Genomic DNA, 15,675 nt, shown 5'->3' with positions numbered 1-15,675 from the left:
CGAGCCAAAGCTAAGCGTCGTCACCTTTCAGAAGGCTGTCAATCAAGTTGGGGTTTTTCTCTTCCAAATATGCAAAAGCATGAGTATTAGTTCTGTGATAACCGAAGCTGATTAATTATTGAGAGTTATACACAAGTTATATCCCCCCCACCCCCAAAACTGTTTCACCGGGGAATGTCTCTTTCACGTTAGCAATTAAATATTGCGTGCATTCAAATAGCACACTGGACTAAATAGGGAGACGGGTGAAAACATTTGGAGAAAAAAAAAAGAGAAAAGAAAGTCTGCAGAAGCTAAAAATCGGCAATCGAAGTCTGTTATCCTACTGAACTGATGACAACACTGGGAAACAGTGGAAATACAATCAACCTATCAATCATCAATCAATCAATCAATCGTCAGAGACTGGCTAAAAAAATATATAAATACTGGCTGAGTTTGATATCACAACTCTTACCTTGATGTTCTCACTTAGAAAGAAACGGTAAAGTCAAGGCAAAGAGATTACAACGCCAGACTGTGGATGGGTGGATGGAGGGATGGAGGGATGGAGGGTCCGTGTTGGATAGAAGAAGGGAAAGCACCCCCGGCATGGCAATGACGCCATCACATTCTGATTGGCTAGTAGTGCAACAAGCTGCACCCTCCTGTCACATCACACTGCACAGCAGCGACGTAGTTTAACTTCCTGTCGTTTGTAGTTTGGACGCCGGTAGTTGGCCGAGCCATTGGCGGACCGATATCGCCAAGACAACCGGCTCTTTTATTTTTATGTTATGTTAATTATATGATACTGCACTACTGGGGGTGACTGTGGCTCGGGAGGTAGAGCAGGTTGTCCAATGACCGAAGGCTTGGCTCGGAACACTGCCTCGTACGAATGTGAGTGGATGTTGGCTGGGGGCCGGAGGAGCCGTTTGATTGGCTGCCAGGCTTCTGTCAGTCTGGCCCCAGGGCAGCAGTGGCTACACATGTAGCTTAGCACCACCAGTGTGACTGGTGTGTGAATGAATAATGGGCTCAATGTGAAGCGCTTTGGGTGCCTTGAAAAGCTCTATATAAATCCAATCCATAATATCCATATTACTACACTATAACTGTTATACTACTACTACTACTACTACCATTATTATTTTACTGAAGTTCTGACTAGATTTTTAATACTATTACTATTGATATTATTATTATATAGTAAACAATAGTGCCTACTTTTGCATCCCATTGGTTGCAACTAATCACATATTATTGCACTGAATAACATTTTAAACACCTGTACTTGCCACAATATATTTTTAACATTGAGCCTCTATTTAACTTTCCACTTTGGAAACTTTTGCACCACAAAATCAGAGAATCCTTTCTTTGTTTCCCTGGACTGTCGCTAGCTTTAATTCAATTTTTCGCTAAACAAAAGCGATATCTCTAAAATTTAGTACAATTGCGATTTGGAGGGGGGTTTCCATTGAAACAATGCATTAAGCCGCAATTCCCGCCTCACGAGAATTGCGTTGGCTTTTGTTTGTCTCCGTTTGTTTGCTGTCCCGAATGCTTGTTACATTTTTCTCTTTGATGAGTCAAAACCCTTGAGCCACATTTTGAGAGGTTTTTCCCAAGTGGAGCTGTTTTCCATCACCGGGTGTTCTTATGGCCATGATTAAACGCAGCTACTGCTGCAGAAGCAGAGCACAGTGCAGCGTGTTGCACTGCTAACCAGAGCAAAGTCCAACTCTGCTGCAGCTGCTGGGAAACTAGTCAGCAAATCACAACGTGATGCTGCACTAGTTGACAATGATTCTGTCCACACAGGCGCTGACATCCACAGTCTGAAGCGATAATGTGTTGCCTAACGCCACCCCTTGAGGATTTAATCAGTGACTTATCACCATATTCAAAGTATGGTGATAAAATATTCAACGGTATTTTTTTTTTTTTTACTAAAACACAGTAAAGACACTTTTGAATTTCTCTTTTTTTGACATGTTGATTATTCCGACACTAAGTGTAGAATGAACCAGTAGCAGCAGCTTACTGGTACTGACCATTAATGGTCTGTATTAGAGGCTTAGTGAGATGACGAGTGATAAACGACATGGATTTGCTCGACTGAAACGCGTATTATGGATGTCGGATAAAAGTGCGAATGAGATTTTGGGGCTAACAGAATCTAAAGTGCAACAAAAAAAAAAACCAACAACAATAACAACAACAACATTTTCCTTCCAAGAACTCAAGAAGGTAGAGAAAAAAAATGTTACTGTTCATAAGTTTAATCTTTTTCCGACCTGTCCTCAGGGTTAACAGGGATTCCCAGGTCTCCTGTACGCAGTTTACGAGTCAGGTCTTCAATCTGCAGTTGGACTGGAAGAATTCAGGTTAGGAAAGAAAAACAAGGACGTAGAGAGATGTGGTTACCACAACAACAGCAAGAACAACAACAACAATAATAATAAAAACAGGAGATGGTGCTCTGCACATTAGAGCACATCTCATACATGACTGGGGAAAGATGGTGAGTTAAGGCATTAAGGGACATTGATCAATAGTTGACGACTCTAAGGCACAAACTCGCTTAACGCTGAGCATCGGAACAGTTGGAAAAAAACCAAAACCCAAATACTCAAAAAATGTAAACTAACGTTCAAATGTGAAAATTATCAAAACTAACCATTACACACAGACAATGATTAAACATGGAACATCTGCAAATTCCCCAAAATGTCTTGCAAGGGCTAAATCACCTCAAATGCAATGCAGCTTCTCTTACGTGCTTACAGTTTTGGCATATTGGTGAAATATTAAGTGGGGAAAAAAATTGCAAATGTGGGTGATGAAAGCCATTCATTTCACTCCACAGACCTTCAGTGACACATACATTGCATTGCATTTAGATAATGATGTCAATTAATCCCCTCATGCACCTTTACAGTGATTTACTGGTTGCTAAAATAAAAAATCAATAACACCGCCCCCTAGATGACGGAGATGAGTACAGGTCAGGCGAGCGGCATGGCAATAAACTGAGGGACTTCTTGGTTTGCTTTTCATGGCTCTACTGAAGTGGCCAAAGCAACACGGTAAACTTGGGGTGAAGACAGATGAAGGTTTACACACCAATCGAACAACACAACCGTCATCGTCAAAGGTGGAGGTAGCACATCGAAAACTACGCAAATGGCCTGACTGCTCCGGAAGAGCCGCTTGGAGGAAGGTTGAGTCAACTACACATTACTTTTCTGTCTAAGAAGTTAAAAAAAAACAAAAAAAACAAAAAAACAACCCCAAAAACATTTGTAATGATGTGGTTGAGGAGGCTGACGAGGTTATAATGACCAGCCGTGCGTGCTGCTCACACATCAACACTTTACATTAAGAGTGAAACATCTTTATGCATTAAACACCAGTGATGCTCCGCTGCAGGAGGAAGGACGCGTTTTCATTGCCTCGCCACGGTGTTGGGGTGTTTGCACTGGCCGCCACACGCTTGTAGGGGGCGCCGTTTGGGTACCTCTATCGTTGAGGGTCCGAGCGAGTCGAAGCGACTTTAGTGGTGACGTAGCGACGAGCCGGGGCACCGATTGGCTCAGATTTTCTAAACCAAAGGTGAGAGAGCGGCTCTCCGCGAAAACCCAACCGCCGTTTCTTTTTCTTTTTTTGCAACGGTGCCAGTAGGTGGCGTGCGTGTTCAGTTGTGAAGATGGCTGAGCGATTTTTGCCGTGGACAAAACTCCCGAGGTCCACGCTGGTTCCTCAGTGGTGGCGGAAGACAGAATTCAGCGGGGAACTGGACGGGGCAGAGATTAAAAAGCAACCACAGGCCGAGCAGCGGGTGTGAAACAACCTCCACGTTGTCCACCGCTGCGCTGTTGCGTGTCGCAAAGAAACGGCGTTGGCGAAAACACTGTCCCGCTTTACTGCGTTGACTCCGCCCACGGTCTTGTGACCACAGAGCCAGTGAAAACACAATCGTGGCGAGGCGAGGCAATGAAAACACGGCCCGAGTGAGACCGAGGGCTTCGCTCTCTTAACGGATGTCCAGTGCCAAGCGAGACAATCATGACGTTGCATAAGTCAGAGACACAGGAGAATAATTTTAACACCTATCAAAGAGAAAAATGAATTAGCCAAATTATGCGATTACGCTATGATGCTATCGCTTTATCCTAGCAGCTGGGGTCAACACAAGACAGGCGGACATTGACAGGAACAACAGTAACAACACTGTCCAGACGTTAAGGATGCGTCCAAGTGTTACATTGGAGGTGCATTGTGTTTTCTCATAGAAGAGTAAAAAGTTAAAGATGTTCTCAGCAAACAGCACAGGAGAAAACATTGACACTGATGTGCACAGTGTGAGGAAAGACTCCCAACAGGCGCAGTTGACTAAGCAACACAGTCAAATCAAAGGTCCAAAATAGCAAACCAATTGTTTCTAATGGGGATAATTACCTATATAGGCTCTCTCCTGGTCGCGGGTCAGTCCGGGGGGGATGACGGTGGGCATGCCTGGGATCACCGTCTTCTGGTCCGGCGTCTCGCTGCTCCACCGACTCTTCTTCCGCTTCTTCTGGCCAAAATCTGGGAAGACAGTGACGACTGAGGCACGGCCGGATGGATGGATGGATGGAAGTAGCGCTGTGCGATTAATCCATTTTAAATCGAAATCAGATTTTCCTCTTTCATGCTTCCGGGTTGGCACCTCTTGGGTACCGTATGATTTCGCTATAGAGTTCATGTTTTCAGACAAACAAGAAGACTTAGCTGTGAAATTAATATGGGACCACGGCCCGGCTGGTTTGGATGAACCGGTGCATGCATACAGCAGGCCAATAAGAGGAGAGGAGAAGGAGGAGGCCTTTATTTACCCCACCATGGGGAAATTTGTACAGTATCGCACATGCATGGGCAAACTACGGCCCGGGGGCCATATGCGGCCCGCTAAACCTTTTAATCCGGCCCCCCACACTTGAAAGAATGATATTAAGAACAAGTCAGTCATAAAATGGTTCTATTTCATCCATTGTTTCAGTGTTTTAAGAGTCGTTTCGATAAAGAGCTGAGGCTTCACACACATGTTTTGTTCTAACTTTGCTCTTGTTAATTTTCATTTCACATTGAAGCTGCAATTTTAGAAATCCACTGTGGCCCACCAGTGGAAAAGTGTGCCCACCCCTGGTATAGCAGCATGTACAGTGCCAGGAGTGAATTTGGGTTTAGGCACAATTACTTCCTGGTGACGACTTTTTGCTCTCTTTTTCATTCTAATCTTTGCATTGTACATGCTGCTATAACTATGCAAATTTCCCCCAATGGGGAAACGTGTGTGTGTATATATTTATATATACTACCAGTCAAAAGTTTAGCCACAACCTATGAATTTCATGTCTTTTCTTTCATTCTAATGGCTGTTGACATTGCAGTTTCGCGCTGAAGGCATCAAAGCTACGTATGAACACACATGGGGGCACATAGAGTTATTGGACGTGTTTTTCTTTGCTGTATAATTACACATATCTTTCTCATATATATTTGATGTCTTCGGTATCTATCTGCAGTATTCAGTATCTATGTTGCATTTGCTAGCGTGTCCAAACTTTTGACTGCTAGTATCGATGTAATTTTTTAAAAGAAATAAACTAAATAGACGATTTATAAATGACAAATAACCAATTATTATTGCTCTAAACTTGCGGTTCAAGTTTTTGTTGCCAAGCGCGACAATGACCGAACACTGCAGATAAATATTTAAACATATATAAGGAGTGTTACCTGCCAACGACTAGTACTCATTTGTTCGTTTAAGCCAACAGTATCGCCCCGCGTCAATTGCCATTATCCGCTAGCTAGCACAGTTAGCAGCCTAAGTTTACCCGGGCCGGGCCGCGTGTGCTCGGCCTGTGCTAACGGACGCTCTCCGGTACCTGGTTTCGCCAGTCCGCCGCCAACTGGGACCGCCGGAGGTTGAACCTGGGCCGGGAAACTCGCAGCCTGGCTGAACTGGTGCGCGGCGAAAGACGGGTTTGGCGCCGGAGGCTGAAAAGCTTGTAGCGCCGGGAAGGCGGCGGGAGGGCCCGGGTTTGGCATCAGGCCGTTCCCCGCACCAGGCCCCGCGTCGAAGCCGCGCTTGGCTCCGATACTGGGGTGCAACTTCCCGAGAGGAGTCGCATTCGCACCCGTGGCCATTGTCGCTGTGCGCAAAAGTGGGTCTATGTGAAAGCAGATGACTTTACGAATATAAGTTTGGTTCGATTGCTGAAAAGGAAGAAAGTCCACGGCCTGTGGCGCCGCTAAACATCACATTAATCAAAATGGCGCCCAGCGGTGAACCACAAAGGACGAGACCGCGGAGGTGGGCGGAGCCTCGGCAGTATTAAAGACTCCTATTGGTCAGCACAAGCTCCTCCCCGTAAAGTGTGATGCACTTTTTCTTCTTCGTTCTCCGTCTTTATTTTTTCATTAAATTCGAGGACAGGGGCTACGGAAGCCCATTGCTGCCACACTAGAAACAAATAGTGCTCAGCGAAAACATGAATTTGTAATGTAAAAACGTGAAAGTTTCACAAAATAACTTGAATTTCACGTTATAAAAGGAAACGTTCCACGAAATAACGTGACAGTTTGACGCTACAACGTGCAAGTTTAACAAAAATAACTTTTACAGTTTCACGTTAAAACAGCAATGCGCTTCCGGCCAGCAGGGAGACCAGATACATCTTGCTCTCAACCAAAGATGTTTGCACACTGATTTAAGGTAACTGACACAAGGAGAGATGTCCTTTTGCCTCAGACCTATTTGACATGGTGCAACATGTCAACATCAAACCAGTTACATATTGATGTATGGATTATTAACAGATATCCTTCCTTGAATTCTATCAGATCATAACACTTTCATCAGCTTCTATCACTTTCCCTCTGAACAATGGAGTTACACGCATGATACCCTGGCAGGTGATGACCACGACATCAGGAACAGGAGAACCTTCTCCTGAGAATCTTGGGGACGTGACCTCCACGTCCAGGACCCAGGACTCCAGTTTCCGGCAGATCTTCATCATCTGTTTCATCCCTCGTTCCTTCCCTCCTATGAGGGGCCGAGGATGGGGGATAGTTAGGTTTCAGTCAGATCAGACGTCCCTCCCTGCTTCTGCCTCCTTCTGTTTCTCTTTCCTCTAAAACGCTCAACACCCCCAACCCCAACTTAAAAAACCCTCAAATTTTGTAATAATTTTCTGAGTTTGTGGGTTTGTGGTTTCAATAAGATGAAAACCTTAATCAGCAAAGTTACAACAAGGAACTGCTTGAGATGTCAATCAAAAAAAAAAAACAACTTTTACTGTATATTCTAATTATTCGGGTATTACCTGTATATTGTTTCCCTTTCACCCACCTTCTTCTTCTTCTTCGTTGGTTTATTGAAGAAATGCAGCATTCACCCCAAATACCGAAAGCGCTGTCAGGCATCTGGATTGTCCACAATAGGCTCCAGTAGAAAAGTGGTGGCGCAAAATGGCAGCTAACTAGGAGCAAAACTCTGATTATTTAATTTTCATTATTTTTTTTAATGTTTTAATACTTGAGTCAGTTTCAAGAGAGCATTGAGGGGTAAATACTGTAAATACTAAACACCACTGGACAGCAGCTGGACCAAAAGCACCAGCTTTTCATCACTGCTTACAAACTGTAGAGGGGTCCACTGCAGTTCAGACAGCATCATAATGATCTGATCTTAACTCTGGAACAGCTGTCTGCTATACAGTTCTGGCATTTTGGTTAACTTTGTGAACTGGGGGAATGTTTGTCATCTTTTGTGAACTGCAAGAAATTTGAAAACAAACCAAACGGAATTCAATTCTTTTTTTTATTTCTAACAAATAATTAGAGATAACACTATACAGGAAAAGAAACTCCAAGCCCAGGTCATTTTTTTTTTAAAAGAAACAAAATATGTTGAGAATGTGAATCATTTATTAACAATCATATATGCCAACCCCAATACCTACGTCATGGAAAAAAAAAAAAAAAAAAAAATGCAGCTCGATTGGATTATTTAACGTTAACGTCACAACACATTTCCCATACTCGAGTACAAAAGTAACATGTTTACTCACATGTTGAGCCCCCACCCCCCCATCCCCGAGTCTACATTTTAAATGTTTATTTCACTGGGTTAAATGTGGAAGCAATTAAAGACAATTCAAACTTTGCTATGGACTCTGTCACAAGCACACTAGAAAGCACAAAGAATACAATGAGGCAAAAGAAGCGTCAAACAATTAATTTCGCCTTAGGACTCACCTTCAAAACATGCACCATGCAGTAAATCATGGTTCTATCAACAGAATGTCAGTACGTTTATACTTCCTGGTGGCATAAGAGATACGTCTCACACTATAGATAGAAGTGCAACTAAAAACAGCGCCTTGAGAAATGCCACCGACGGTCAGCTCAACCCCTTTGATTTTTTTTTTTTTAAGTTTGCAAGCTGAAATCAAATCATATCAATACCTTAAACCATAAAAGAAATCAAATAGAAATCAACTACAGGACAACTACCTATACCCTGACTGACTGTCTTAGCATTACTCAAATGCCTCACATTGAGATGCAAAACTTTTGGGGGTTGATTCCAATTTAAAGTCAGGCTATTCCCACCTACAAATGCAAGGGGGCAGTACTGCACTGCATTGACAGAGCGAGAGATAGACAGAGAGAGATAGACAGAGAGAGATAGACAGAGAGAGAGAGAGAGAGAGAGAGTTAGTAGGTATAACGTGTGCGGTCAGCGGCGGGATCCCGCGCAACCTCGTAGGTCGAACTCCTTGGTATGCTTGAGACCGGGGAGACTCGCGAGCGGTCGTACGTGTATCCTTCCGCCTCCGGGACTCTCCGAATCGGACTCCGGTCGCGTGCAAAGTACGAGGTAACCGGAGCTGCTGGTGGTGGAGGGGCGGCGATGGGACACTCGTACGGGTCCCGGCTAGCGGGCGGCGGCCCGTCCCTCATTAGAGCGGCAGTGGAGGAGGTGGCAGATGGCGGCGGCACTGGGACGGTGCACCGCTCGTCGAAATACCCGCCTCCGTAAGCGTTGGCCCTGTACTTCTCGTAGTAGTCCACCACCCCGTACGGATCCCTCTCCTCGTAAGGCGACCGTCGCACCGGGTAGGAGGGAACCGCGCCGTAGACCGAGCCGTTGCCCCGGTACGCCGCGTCGCTGCCGTACATCCGAGCCACGCTATGATCGGCGACGGCGCTAAGGCCGTATCCCGGCGGCCCGTACCTCATTGCGCTCTCGTAGCCTGCGCCCCGTCCGTACCCCGGCATGCCGGCGCCGCCGCTGCCGCCGCCGTGAGCGGCGCCCCGGGAAAACCCATGTACGGGGGCGTAGGCGCCGCTGTAATCAGGAGCGCCGGTGAAGTCGGGGTGGTAAACCCTGCTGCGACCACGCCCGCCGAAACCCGAGGCATCGAATCCATCAGACTTCGGCTCTGAGCCGTTTCTGTGGAAGCCGTTCTGGTCTAGAGGGCATTCTTTGGACCAGTGGCCTTCCTGCCCGCAACGATAACAACCCGAGCGGTCTCCCATTCCCGGCGCCGTACGCAGGCGGCTAGTTGAAAGCTTCACGCTCATCAGCTTGCCTTGAAAAGAAAACACTCAATGAGGACGTGCACCGGAATTATTTCTCGATCATACACAAACACACACAGACACACACACACGCGCACGCACACCACATTCTTTTTTTTCTTCCTGCCTGCGTTACACAAATGTCTCCCGACGGACCAGTCGGCATTCTACACGCCGACAGAATCAATGGATGTGTAACGTCAAAAACAGTTATTGTTAAAGCTGAAATCCATAACTTTACACACTCTTTTTTTTGGGCGACATTTGGTGAGAAAAACAGCGACAGGCCATCAATGTCTACGCAAGGTGCAGTTAATCGCAGCACCATTTGTGAGAACTTCTGAGCCCAAAGGTCGATGGTACTTTTCAAAATGAGCACATGCCTTGTCATACAAAATTACAAAACTGGTGTAAAATGTGCTTAAATTGACCAAATTAACCGAACGATAGAATTTCATGTGCCAAACTGTTGTGGGCCTTGATGTTTGGCTTGGAATGGCACAAAAAAAAAGAGAAGTTATTTGGAGCAACTTGGTTCGACTGCACAGACAAAAAACAAACAAACAAAAAAAAAGAATGCAATGGACGCCCATTTGTGTTGACGATTGACAAAACACAATTTATACTCGCAAAATTACGGATAGCAGCTTTATAACGATAATCATTCATTACTGTTTGACATCATCTTACCACGGCCACATACTTACCTGCACCACGCCCACGACTTACCTGTCAATTCACGAGACTGGACTAAATATCAGGATTCATTATGATTTCACACATTAAACTTTAGGATGATTTTTTTTTCCCATTAAGTCCAGCTCAAGAGTTCACCTTTGAAAGCCGTGTTGTCCAGATGACTAATGGCCTCCATGGCATCCTCCATTCTTTCCATGTGAACAAAGGCATAGTTTTTCACGATGTCGCACTCCATCACAGCGCCGTACTCTTCAAATTTGGCCCGCAGCTCCTGGTTGGTGCAGGCAATGTTGCCAACGTGCAGCTTGGTGGAGCCTCTCGACTTGCCCCGGCTCAACTCGACATTCATCGGCTGACCGTTGAGCTCGTACTGGTGGAGGTTGCGAATGGCTTCCTCCGCCTCGGCTTTGTCGTCCATGTGGACGAAACCAAAATTCTTTACAATAGTACATTCTGCAATCTTTCCGTACTGCGAAAAGAGCGAGCGCAGTTCGTCCGACGTGGTGTCTGGGGACAAGTTCCCGATGAAGATTTTCACCATTTTCAAGGCTCACGCGTCACTGAAGGAAGTGAAGAGAAGAGCGGTATTAGGACCACGATTGTTGACGAAAAACAAAAAACAAAAAAAACAAACGCTTAACAGCCAAGCAGGGCTGCCAAGCTGAGCTGCAGATCAAACAAGTAAACACCAATATTCCCCCTTTCAAATTTCCTCAAGGGACCCCAAACGCAGAATTACTGCATCTGACATCATGTGAATTAGTGGTGGGAATGGAGTTCCGTGTAGAACACAGGCCATTTGGTCCCTAATCTAGCCAAGAGTATTGATAGAAATATTGCTAAATTACATTCAGCAGTTTAACTACTCCTAAAATAGATAACATGATGGAAAATACTGATAAGAAATGAGGCATACAATTAGTTCCAGGACAGTACTTCGAAATTACAGTTGTAAACCAGCCCCAGGCTACAATTTGGCATATTTACATGTAAATGTTTATTAATATCCAATAAAACACATTATTATTATTAGAAAACATAAATAAAAGTGAGAACCCAAACAGAAAATGAGGGTCAACATTTTCTGAAACGCACGTATGCTTAAAAAGTCCATAAGCTGAACATGTAAACAGCATTTGAAGTTCCTTATAAATGAAGTACATGTGTTATTTTAATTATAGCCAACAGGTTTTAGGGTGAGGTCGTCGTCGTTAGTTTATGTTTCAAAAACCTGGAGAAATTAGGTAAAATGCTGGGTAAGCATCTAAACCGTTTCAGCAACGGTCAAAACGACAACATTGTGATACTTGTTGTACCCTTGTTGTGTGTAGTTTCGGGGCCTTGCATGGCCCGGGCGGCACAATAGAAACACTGAGCTCAAGCACGATTCTTCCTTCCTCAATAGTTTCACATTAATGACGATATTAGCTACACTGTTCGATGGCCAAAGAACAGAAGCTACCGTTCACACCGCAAACATCAACTTAAAAGCCATTTAGTACATAATTATAAAATACGCGACACTAAAGCAACCAATCGGTCGCTCGATGTTACACCGTTTCGTAATACACGCACGACGGCTCGTCGTCGCTCTCTGGTTAGCTTCACAGCTAACGCTGGTTTAGCTCAGAGGCGTTAGCTGAGCACAGCGGACTAACAAATCGTTATTTTTCGTTGCACAACAGACAATTAAAAAAAAAACACACCTCCACTCCGTGTACGTTTACGTTGGGCTATATATGGAGGCACAACAGGTACACCGTTCTTCGGTTTTAAGACAAAATAATACACAAAACGCCTTTAGCCTAGCGTGTTGAAGCGACTAGCCTCTCTGGATCGGGGCCTACCGACGGAACACGCGTTTCTTCCGAATATCTGTAGATGAAACAACAAGTATTGAATGGCTTGAACGTATGGCCGCAAATTCTTACCGTTTAACACTGCAAAATGCGCCGATCCTTGTGTCGAACAACAAACAAGCAAACAAATGGTTATGTTGGGACCAAAGAGATGACGAGAGCAAAAAGCACCGCGAATATTACTTCACGACCACGATCAATCCTCCGCACTGGCCGGCAGGGGGCAGCGTCACTTCCCGTTCTCCCACCCGCCCCTTCATAGACAAAGGGAGGGGATCCCCCCCACCCCCCATCAATCAATCAATCAATCAATCAATCAAATGTATTTTTTGTTTAGCCCTTCACTCAAAGGTACTCAAAGTATTTTACAACAAAGCAAAAACAGTACATAATAGTAAGTGTTTTGTAACAAAATCACAACACAATGCATAAAACACAGGAGAGTGCCACAATGCTGGAGGGTGTAACAGATCAAATAAGTGCAACTGAAAAAACTGTGCTATGCGAGTCACAGGTGAACTCCAGACTAAAAAAGTGAGTCTTCAACCTGGATTTAACACGGCCAAGATCAGTAATGGTGCAGGTGTCAGCAACAGCAAAGGATCCATCGCCCCATACACACACACACACACACACACACACACACACACACACACACACACACACACATAACAATATTGTCCTCTAATTTCATATTAGAGGACATAATTACTGCAATAATGTAGTGCAAAGAGAGGAAAAATATGTCAAATAAAAAGAAATAAAGAAATGAGACAAAACAAAATATTAGATTATATATAAAGTATGTGAGAAAAATTTGTTTCCCATCTAATAGCTATATATGCACACATGCATACGTATCAAGTCCAGCAGTGTGTGTGTGTGTGTGTGTGTGTGTGTGTGTGTGTGTGTGTGTTTGGGCGTTCTGCAGTGGCTGCGTGATGATGATGTTGGTGGATGAGTCACCTCGTCTTCACCACGTGACATCATGAATCACTGCACCTCTCCTCCACACACAGCCAGCAGCCACACTCCACTCTCATCTCACCCTCTGCTCTCAGCCCAGTCCTGCCTTACACTGCCACCCCCCGACCCCCCTCCGCCGCACCAGCCTTCCTGCGTGCTCTCTTTCATTTTAAACGTTAGTTTTTTGCTGTTTGTTGTGAGGTTTTCAGTACGTTTTGTTGAATAGAATTGCACTAAAAATCTGAATCTGAATCTTTTCCTTTCGCGTATTTTAAAAACCTGGACTCGTGCTTTACAATCGTTCGTGACTGCTCGTCGTGTTTGGATGCCACTGCCCACAGTCAACAGCTCCTCGGGCCAGCGCTCTAACCTGGCTGCTGAACACGACGGCGAGCTACATCCCAGCCCCTCCCACCTCTGAGACTGGAACCATGCATCTTCAACACCCTGCAATTGTGCCTTTAAGATAATGGAATATTAATGTATAGTCACTGAGCAAATATGTGTCTCCAGCATATATATATATATATATATATATATATATATATATATATATATATATATATACACACACATATATATACATATATATATATATACATACAAATTCCTTGAATTGCATTAGGAATGGGAAGGCTTGTGGACAGCCTTCCCAGAAGAGTTGAAGCTGTTACAGCTGCAACTCTTCTGGGAAGGCTGTCCACAAGATATAGGAGTGTGTTTATGGGAATTCCTGACCACTCTCCTAGAAGTGCATTTGTGAGGTCTCACAATGATGTTGGACGAGAAGGCCCGGCTCTCAGTCTCCGCTCTAATTCATCCCAAAGGCGTTCTATCGGGTTGAGGGTTCAGGACTCCAGTCAAGTTCATTCACACCAGACTCTGCCATCCATGTCTCTATGGACCTTGCTTTGTGCACTGGTTGCACAGTCACGTTGGAAGAGGAAGGGGCTCGCTCCAAACTGTTCCCACAAAGTTGGGAGCATGGAATTGTCCTAAATGTCTTGGTATGCTGAAGCATTCAGAGTTCCTTTCACGCTCCGTCCATCCAGCTCTCTTTGAGCTTTTTCTTCGGCCACAGAAGACGGAAACGTCTGTAGTTCTTGGTTCGCCCCTGGTACAGTTTTATGAGCTTTTCAGGGGCATTTAAAAATGTCGGTTTTGGTCTTTCGTGAAAGACTGCCTTTGGCTTCCGTCAAAACTCTTACCCAATCAGTGCCCTGCACGTTGCTTCGTCACCCTTATGGTCTCAGCTCTGCTTGCTTCGAACCCCAACGAGGCAGGTACCAAAATCGGAACCCCTGGGACCGTGCTGGCGCTCGTGGGAATGCCTGATAACCGACCCGTACCGTACCGAGATGTTACCTCGCGAGCTTAAGGAAAAACGCCTTTAGGTGCCAAGTCCAGCACCTGGAAAACAACCCCACACCATAATCCCCCCCTCCACCAAACTTTACACTTGGCACATGCAGTCCGACAAGTATCCTTCTCCTGGCAACTGCCAAACCCACACTCGTCCATCAGATTGGCAGAAGGAGAGGTGAGATTGGTCACTCCAGAGAACGGGTCTCCACTGCTCTCGAGTCCAGTGGCGGCGTGCTTTACACCACTGCATCTGACGCATTGCACTGCACTTGGTGATGTTTGGCTTGGATGCAGCTGCTCGGCCATGGAAACCCATTCCATGAAGCTCTCTGCGCGCTGTTCTTGAGCGAATCCGAAGGCCACATGAAGTTTGGAGGTCTGTAGCGATTGACTGTGCAGAAAGTTGGAGACCTCTTTGCCCAATGCGCCTCAGCATCCACTTTGAGTTGCTGTCGTTCCCAAACCCTTTCCCACGTTCATATAATGCAGCTGACAGTTGACTGTGGAATATTTAGGAGCGAGGAAATTTCTCGACTGGATTTGTTGCACAGGTGGAATCCTATCACAGTTCCACGCTGGAAGTCACTGAGCTCCTGAGAGCGACCCGTTCTTTCACAGATGTTTGTAAAAGCAGTTTGCATGCCCAGGTGCTTGATTTTATACACCTGTGGCCATGGAAGTGATTGGAATACCTGATTCTCATTATTTGTTTGGATGGATGAGCGAATACTTTTGGCAATATAGTGTATATATTTAGATATATATAATCTGCACTGGTGGCGAATATTGCTGACAAAGAGTATACGTATTTAATATTAGGCCGACTGATTATTATTATGTTTAGATGACAGATTTGACCTTTTTTTCAGAATGTTGAATTTTTTTAAGTTTTTAACATTTTTCAAAAAACTTTACCAAAGAGTCAAAATCAGAAAGTTCCTTTTGTATAAAAAGATGCACATTTAGATTATTTAATTTCATCAACAACTAGCCATCCATCCATCCATCCATCCATCCATCCATCAACAGAGGCACACCTCTTTGGATGACTTTTTCTTTAATATTTTGCATTGAAAAATCAACGTTTCTCTTGTGCCGTCTGAACAATTTCAAAAATGGCTTTTTTTCAACATTTGCACTGTAATATGTTGTATAAATGAGA

General features: G+C 44.7%; 2 protein-coding genes across 4 annotated transcripts in view; both read right to left on the bottom strand.

Moving 5' to 3' along the window:
• The window catches only part of sf1 (splicing factor 1), a 13,235-nt gene extending 6,900 nt beyond the window's left edge, over positions 1-6,335 (bottom strand). The window contains exons 1-3 of one of the 3 annotated variants that reach the window (XM_076040481.1): positions 5,919-6,335; positions 4,447-4,575; positions 2,283-2,358 (exon numbers count right to left, since the gene is read on the bottom strand). In XM_076040481.1, the coding sequence (XP_075896596.1) occupies positions 2,283-2,358; positions 4,447-4,575; positions 5,919-6,180 (467 nt within the window). In that variant the 5' untranslated portion in view covers positions 6,181-6,335. Of the gene's footprint in view, positions 1-2,282; positions 2,359-4,446; positions 4,576-5,918 lie in introns of those variants that run through there. The other 2 variants (XM_076040483.1, XM_076040482.1) reach the window with 2 other exon arrangements.
• A 2,301-nt stretch (positions 6,336-8,636) lies between these two features.
• rbm4.1 (RNA binding motif protein 4.1) lies at positions 8,637-12,411 on the bottom strand. The gene is made up of 3 exons (XM_076040486.1): positions 12,255-12,411; positions 10,459-10,883; positions 8,637-9,635 (listed from the first exon to the last, which is right to left on the bottom strand). The coding sequence occupies exons 2-3, from the start codon at positions 10,862-10,864 to the stop codon at positions 8,758-8,760; spliced, it is 1,284 nt and encodes a 427-aa protein (XP_075896601.1). The 5' UTR covers positions 10,865-10,883; positions 12,255-12,411; the 3' UTR covers positions 8,637-8,757.
• Between the last annotated feature and the right edge of the window lie 3,264 nt (positions 12,412-15,675).

Source organism: Nelusetta ayraudi, unplaced genomic scaffold, assembly GCF_046127955.1.
Source record: "Nelusetta ayraudi isolate G7.1 ecotype Tasmania unplaced genomic scaffold, CSIRO-AGI_Nayr_v1 ptg000061l, whole genome shotgun sequence".
Lineage (NCBI taxonomy): Eukaryota > Metazoa > Chordata > Actinopteri > Tetraodontiformes > Monacanthidae > Nelusetta > Nelusetta ayraudi.
This window is presented reverse-complemented; position numbering and strand designations above follow the sequence as displayed.